This window comes from Oncorhynchus kisutch, linkage group LG25 (genome assembly GCF_002021735.2).
Source record: "Oncorhynchus kisutch isolate 150728-3 linkage group LG25, Okis_V2, whole genome shotgun sequence".
Taxonomy (NCBI): Eukaryota; Metazoa; Chordata; class Actinopteri; order Salmoniformes; family Salmonidae; genus Oncorhynchus; species Oncorhynchus kisutch.
The window spans coordinates 34350207-34358084 of NC_034198.2; the positions used below are offsets into that span (position 1 = coordinate 34350207).

Here is a 7878-nt window from a genome sequence, read left to right on the forward strand (position 1 = left end):
GATGCTTCTTTCTTTTGCCACGATGCGTGAAGAGACCAGGTGGCTGTACCGACTCTGATAACATATCCCAAGTGAGCCATGTTTCCGTGAAACAGAGAATGTTACAATCTCTGATGTCTCTCTGGAAGGCAACCCTTGCTCGAATGTTGTAGTATACTCGTGAGTAGTATACTCGGGAGCGGTGAGCGATGTGCCTGTCTTCGGAGCCTGACCAGAAGACCGCTCCGTCTGCCCCTTCTGCGTTGTTTTGGGTCGCCTTATGGGATCGGATCCATTGTCCTGGGTGGTGGTCTGAACAGAGGATCCACTTTGGGAAAGTCATATTCCTGGTCGTAATGTTGGTAAGTTATATCCAATAGTTCTTCCCAACTGTATGCAATAAGACTTAAGATTTCCTGGGGTAACAATGTAAGAAACAAAATACTGCATAGTTTCCTAAGAATGCGAAGCGAGGCAACCATCTCTGTTGGCGCCATCTAACAGTATGTACTGCATGACAGAGTTATAGACCGTTCCATCAACATGAAAGAGAGGAGGATGGCATTGGTGTTTCTCTACAAGTAGGGTCAGTTTTCTACCCGCACGAACACACACACACAGTTTTAAAATCACCATTGGCCTCATGGTGTAACTCCTGAGAGGTTTCCTTCCTCTCTGGTAACTGAGTTGGAAGGATGCCTCTATTTTTGTAGTGACTGGGTGTATTGATACACCGTCCAAAGTATAATTAATAACTTCACCATTATCAAAGGGATATTCAATGCCTGCTTTTTTATTTGTACCCATATACCAATAGATACCCTTCTTTGCGAGTCATTGGAAAACCTCCCTGGTGTTTGTGGTTGAATCTGTTTTTGAAATTCACTGCTCAACTGATTGACCTTAAAGATATTTGTGTGATGTGTGAGGTACAGAGACGAGGTAGTTATTCAAAAGTCATGTTAAACAATGTTATTCCACACAAAGTGAGTCCATGTAATTTATTATGTGACTTGTTAAGCACATGTTTACTCATGAACTTATTTAGGCTTGCCATAACAAAAGAGTTGAATGCTTATTGACTCAAGACATTTCAGCTTTTCATGTTTAATTTTTATAAACTTGAAAAACATCATTCCACTTTGACATTAGTGGGTTTTGTGTGTAGGCCAGTGACAAAAAAAATCTAAATTTGATCCATTTTAAAATCAGGCTAAACACAACAAAATTTGGGAAAAGTCAAGGGGTGTGAATACATCTGAAGGCACTGTAGCTAGCAATGCTAATGTTAGCTGGCTAGAATGTCAGTGCTCTCCCCTCAATCTTAGCTAGCTACCTAAAGTTATACTGTATCTAAAGTCAATCTGAAGACATCAGAATGATGACAAAGGCCTGCCCTGCTAATTATTTGCCTCCTTTTGAAATGTCATCATGTTTCCAAGCCACAGTAATGCACTTTAGACAAAATCTTCCTCAACACCCATTGAGACTGCATTGAGTAGAATGTTCAGCTGGGCATCTGACCTAAAACTAACGTTCAAAACAATATTGTGACGAAATGTGCAACCCATGAATATAAGGCCACTTGAAATAGGGTATAAGACAAATCCATCTTGATGATTCATTTTCACTTCATCAAATGACAAACTAATGCCAAAAGGTGCTTTCTCAAATTGTTTTCGAAGTGACAGAGAACATCTGAAAGCATTTCCTTTTCATCAAATGGCTGGTAGCACAGACTATCATACCAAAAGCGCTTTCCCAAAGGTTTTTGGTACAGTTCACAAGTGGCTTGAACCCTGATCAACTCTATCTCACAAACTGATCTTGATAGGGTTGAACAAGCCGTAGCCCTGACCTAATTCCAAAGTTGTGTAGGATTTTCAGCTGAAGCTCCATTGCTTTGATTGTTGTTGCCATCAGGTGGGGCCTGTCCTCTGAAGGTCCTCGCAGCCCCGTTGGTGGACGCGCATGTGCTCAGTGACCCGGTACTGTCTGGAGAAGGTCATGGGACACTGGGGGCAGGAGTAGGGCCTAACTCCCAGGTGGGAGCGCATGTGTCTGTTGAGGGAGCCTCGCTGGCTGAAAGCCCTATCACACATAGTGCACTGGTAAGGCTGGACAGAGGCAGATGCAGGCACACCCACACTCCCATTGGAGTCAGGGTACCCTGCCAAGGGATGTTTGGCTGAAATGTCCAGTAAAACGAAATCTGAGGTGCTGGCTTTGACATTTATGCCAAGGCCTCCTCGGAGGTCAGAGTTAGCCATGGCACTATACAGACCATCGTCGTCCGAGTCACTGGATTGTACAGGGTGATGTTTTTCTCTTGCAAGATAGTGATAGTGAACTTGTCCTTGATATGTTTCCATTTCGTTGGTGTTACTGTTACTGCCCTTGATATCACATCTGCTCTCGTTTGATGTTACCTCTTCAGATATTTGGGGGTTTAGTGTAGAGTAGCTCGTTCCCTCAGTCCATAGATTTAATCTAGAAGCACTCTGAAAGCATTTTGTTTCGTCGTCCTGGGGACAATATCCACTGGTGATCATTGAACTCCATAAATCCTTTAATTTACCCTTAGGGGTGTTTTCTATGGCATTATCAGGGATGTACTCATCAGCATCTGAAATATTTTCAAATAACCGTGTGGGGTGGCATTTAGAACCTTTCTCTTTGTTTGTCTCTAACTGATCTATTGTAGTTACCCCTTCGTTATCACTACATTTGGAAGTTGTATCTAAGTGAGGACAACTTTGAATCCTGGAGTAATGACTTGAAGTATTGAAGTGGGATGTAAATTCCTGATTTGTAGTGTTTTCAGTATAATCCTCCTCACCAATTTCTGAACATACAGCAGTGTGTGTCAGGATGGCATTCCCAGAACTTTGTAATACAGATTTTTCATCCAACTCCCTTTGACACCTTCCTGTGTAATATGCTGCATCCTCTGGGGCAGCCATGGGCAGATCCTGGACATTGGAGCATGTACTGCCAGATAAAATCTTGCTTTGTTTTGGTTGTGACTCATATAAAGCTGCCTCATAATTATCATCCGTTTGTAATCCATAGTGCTTTAAATTGTGTCCATGACCAAGTGTCACCTTTCGTTCACTGCCTCCTGCCTCCTTTATGGTCACGTCAGACTCACTGTTCAATTTTCTGCTTTCAGGTCTGGATTCTGACAATAGAGAAGGCTTTCCAGTTGTGCTGACATGGCATATGACGGGGACGACTTCACAACTTAGAGGGGTTGGTGTGCACTGCGATGGAGAATGTTCATTCTTCTTGTTTTGCTGCTGATCTGAGCATTTCCTCTTTAGATTGGGTTTTATATCTGCTGAAAGAATGAATATAGAAATTAGAAAGAATATATGATTTTAGAAATTAGAACACAATGTGATATTATTCTTACACAATTAAAATAATTAATAGATAGATTATTTGACCTGCAACAGTGCAGTCAGACTCAGATGATGTGTCCAGTGTGCTCCTTCTTATTAAAGCCTTCTGTAGTTCATCCATTTTCAGATAAGTAGCAGCAGAGAGAATAGATTCATCCTGATCTGGTGGGGGTAGTGTCCCAGTGTAGATAAATTCCAAAAGAGACCCCAGAATTTCAGTTGAAAGGGATGGAAACTGCAAGTCCAGCAGTGCACCTTTACTGGGGAGAAGGGAAGCCAAGACGGGACTAGAAGCTGACAGGACATTTTTGTGGGCCAGATAGAGTTTCACCGGGTTCAGATGTTGTCGAATCACACAGTCACAAAATTGTCCCTCCATTCTCTGAAAATTGAGTTTCCTCAGTAGGGCCACAGCATGGGTGTTGACCACTAAAGGATATGTTCCCACCTAGGTAACAGATTAGAGCAAGTCATTAAAACAAACTCTTCATGGTGTGGCGTGAGTCTTTTTGTTCAATATGTGTGAAATTTGCACATACTGTATTGAGCATGTTGAGATCTATAGGCTAACTAGACCATTGCAAATATTATGGGAATGTTATGACAATTTAAAATAGGCTATTGTTCTATGATTCTAGAGGCCTCCTGTCTCAATTCTATGGTGACAATAAAATACTTTTCAGATTTATAGAACTGTTGTTTCATGCACACAACAGGTTGATTTGGTTTTGCATTTATTACATACAAAATAATCTCGCAATAAGAAACCAGACAGAATAACAAGAAAGTTTAGGCCTATCAATAACTTCATTATTATTATAACTTCATTATAGACCTATTATTCCAGCCTATTATTACAAACTAGGATTTCTGTTGATTCACTCAACAAATCGACCATGAAAATAACAGTAATAGGGTTACTATGATAAAGTTGGCACTAGCTGCAATAAGTATGGAACACTGGATAAAATTCTGAAACAATAACATTTTCATTCAGTATAGTTTTATATACTAATAAATGGCATATAATAAAATGGAACATCTATAAAACAAGACAAAGGTATTGTGTTACTTACATTCATCGTGAACGCACTCTTCTTAAATAAGTGCATAGAATCCTTGCAAAAGTGAAAACTAAAGTATCCGTGTATATACTCCGCTGCCCGTGTCTACGTGCGCTTTCATTCGGAAAAGAATCACACGCTTTTGATACTACGAGGCAGGCGACGTGACACTCTTCAACAGCTGCTTTTAGGGAGTCCCTGCCATGACGTCAAAGTCTCCATGTCCGGCTATGGTGAGACCCAACCCACATTTCCCCTGCGGTGTCCTCACTTGTTCCACCCAATGATGTATACAAACATCATTGGTTAACAACCCTGCGCAAGCCCTCAGTGATGCTTTGTTGATAACTCCATAAATGCAGTCTCCTCCTGTCCCCTACCCCACGTGCTCGTCACATCCCCACTGTACACTTACTAAGGTTACACATATCACCGTAGTCCCGTGGGTATGTTTCTTGCGCAATGGAAATACCACCACAGATATAGGTTGCCGCAGCCACATTCGGAAACAGTGATGATGGTTAAATGTATTATGAAGTATAGGCACTATTTTAAATATAGTACTTAAATAGAACACAACATATACAATAATATCCCCTGTTAAGAAATTACCAGAAACAATGGAGGCTGGTGTTGAGACTGTCTTTTTGGAGGACCCAGACTGCACACATTAGCAGCGTTTAGACAGGCAGCCCAATTTTGATCTTCTTGTACTAATTTGTCTTTTGACCAATCAGATCAGCTCTGAAAAAGATCCGATGTGAAAATATCTGATGTTATTGGTCAAAAGATCAATTAGTGGTAAAAAAATATATATCAGAAATTGGCTGCCTGTTTAAACGCATCCATTGTACATAATCGTATTATGTTCCAGTGATATTTCAGCTATTTTATTTAATATGAAAATTTTAATATGAAGGAGGATGATGATGTTAATTATTGAGGATGAGTTTTTATTAATGGTCACAAAACTATGTAATTGTTATCATTGTCAATATTATGATAGGGACCTTAAGGTCATACTCCAGTCTCCTTTTCACCTCATTTATCATCTGATTTATTTAACAAAAGGCACATCTCAATAGGTGGTCCAGGTGTCCTTATGACATGGACTTTCCTATTTTGTTCTCTATAGCTCTTCTATTGTTCCCGCAAGCAAGAGAGGAGGATGCTGATGACATCAGAGGACACCATCACACCAAATCCTTAAATGGTTTTCAGTTGTGTCTGAAAAACACTATTTTGGTCAAAACAAATTTCTATACTTATACGTGGGATTTTGTTTTTCAACAGGAAAAGTTCAAAAATAGCTGGAGTGCTTCTTTAAGCAGTGGTAGAAAAAGTACCCAAATGTCATACTGTCATACTTGAGTAAAGGTAAAGATACCTTAATAGGAAATAACTAAAGTAAAAGTAATCCAGTCAAATACTATTTGAGTAAAAGCCTAAAAGTATTTGGTTTTAAACATACTTAATTAAGTATCAAAAGTAAATGTAATTGCTAAAATATACTTAAGCAAACCAGACGGCACCATTTTCTTGTTTTTTAAATTACGGATAGCCAGGGGTACACTCCAACACTCAGATATAATTTACAAATGAAGCATGTGTGTTTAGTGAGTCCACCAGATCATAGGCAGTAGGGATGACCAGAGATGATCTCTTGATAAATACATGAATTGGACAATTGTTTTGTTCTGCTAAGCGTTCAAAATGTAACGAGTACTCGTGGGTGCAAGGGAAAATGTATGGAGTAAAAAGTACATTATTTTCTTTAGGAATGCAATGAAGTTAAAGTTGTCAAAACTATAAATAGTAACGTACAGATACCCCCAAAAACCGACTTAAGTAGTACTTTAAAGTATTTTACTTAACACTGCTATCTTTAAGCCAATGCCTCCTGAGTCGCTGAACCCAGGCTCGAGTCCTGGTTGGGGCTCCCCTGAATTTGCTGCTAGATGCAGGCAAGAGTGTGCAAAGCGGTATTGAATGTCACTGTCTGTCACCTCAAATTTGTCTCTCGACCTGTGTGCACCTACGTTGTAAACTCATAGGATAGGTTGTAGTAACCTTGTGAGGGGTATAGGGTAAATTTGGTATCATGTAGTATCCTAAACCTATCGCTGTTACATTGAACTGGGTGAATGGAATATGAATAAGAGTAATTCAATATGCTGTAATAGAAATAAGGCCATGCTCATCAAAAAGAAAATGTCCTCCCACCTCTTAAACATCACTGACCACCACTGGTAGTAGCAGTAGTAGTAGTGGTAGTAGTAGCAGTAGTAGGTGGTAGTAGTAGGTGGTAGTAGTAGGTGGTAGTAGTAGCAGTAGTAGGTGTTAGTTGTAGCAGTAGTAGGTGGTAGTAGTAGCGGTAGTAGGTGTTAGTAGTTGCAGAAGTAAGTGTTAGTAGTAGCAGTAGTAGGTGGTAGTAGTAGCGGTAGTAGGTGGTAGTAGTAGCGGTAGTAGGTGGTAGTAGTAGCGGTAGTAGGTCTTAGTAGTAGCAGTAGTAGGTAGTAGTAGGTGGTGGTAGTAGTAGCAGGTGGTAGTAGTAACAGTAGTAAGTGTTAGTAGTAGCAGTAGTAGGTGGTAGTAGTAGCGGTAGTAGGTGGTAGTAGTAGCAGTAGTAGGTGGTAGTAGTAGCAGTAGTAGGTGGTAGTAGTAGCAGTAGTAGGTGGCAGTAGTAGGTGGTAGTAGTAGGTGGTGGTAGTAGTATTAGGTGGTAGTAGGTGGGAGTAGGTGGTAGTAGTAGGTGGGAGTAGGTGGTAGTAGTAGGTGGTGATAGTAGGAGGTAGTAGTAGGTGGTAGTAGTAGCAGTAGTAGGTGGTAGTAGTAGCAGTAGTAGGTGGTAGTAGTAGCAGTATGAGGTGATAGTAGTAGGTGGTAGTAGTAGCATTAGTAGGTGGTAGTAGTAGCAGTAGTAGGTGGTAGTAGTAGCAGTATGAGGTGATAGTAGTAGGTGGTAGTAGTAGCAGTAGTAGGTGGTAGTAGTAGCAGTAGTAGGTGGTAGTAGTAGCAGTAGTAGGTGGTAGTAGTAGCAGTAGTAGGTGGTAGTAGTAGCAGTAGTAGGTGGTAGTAGTAGCAGTATGAGGTGATAGTAGTAGGTGATAGTAGTAGCATTAGTAGGTGGTAGTAGTAGCAGTAGTAGGTGGTAGTAGTAGCAGTATGAGGTGATAGTAGTAGGTGGTAGTAGTAGCATTAGTAGGTGGTAGTAGTAGCATTAGTAGGTGGTAGTAGTAGCAGTATGAGGTGATAGTAGTAGGTGGTAGTAGTATGCCTAGAAGGTGGTAGTAGTCGTAGCATTAGTAGTGTAGGGCTGTATGCATAATTATTATAATAGAAACTGCCTATTTTATTTGTAGCTTTTAAATAATGTTGCTGAAAATCATCCAAGGCTCAGAAAACCATCTGGATGTATGCCATGCCCATTG

The 7878-nt window shown here is 40.5% G+C and overlaps 1 protein-coding gene across 1 annotated transcript; it reads right to left on the reverse strand.

Moving 5' to 3' along the window:
• Window positions 1-1057: 1057 nt before the first annotated feature.
• LOC109888674 (myoneurin) lies at window positions 1058-5155 on the reverse strand. The gene is made up of 3 exons (XM_020479842.2): window positions 4460-5155; window positions 3429-3831; window positions 1058-3316 (listed from the first exon to the last, which is right to left on the reverse strand). Exons 1-3 carry the CDS (start codon window positions 4493-4495, stop codon window positions 1899-1901), a joined length of 1857 nt encoding a protein of 618 aa, XP_020335431.1. The 5' UTR covers window positions 4496-5155; the 3' UTR covers window positions 1058-1898.
• Window positions 5156-7878: the final 2723 nt, after the last annotated feature.

Coding starts and splice junctions, on each gene's coding strand:
- LOC109888674 (XM_020479842.2), bottom strand. CDS start 4,495: ATGCACTTATTTAAGAAGAGTGCGTTCACGATGAAT. Junction 3,832..4,459: donor AGAGTGCGTTCACGATGAAT/GTAAGTAACACA, acceptor TCTGTTACCTAG/GTGGGAACATATCCTTTAGT. Junction 3,317..3,428: donor GTCTGACTGCACTGTTGCAG/GTCAAATAATCT, acceptor TTCTTTCAGCAG/ATATAAAACCCAATCTAAAG.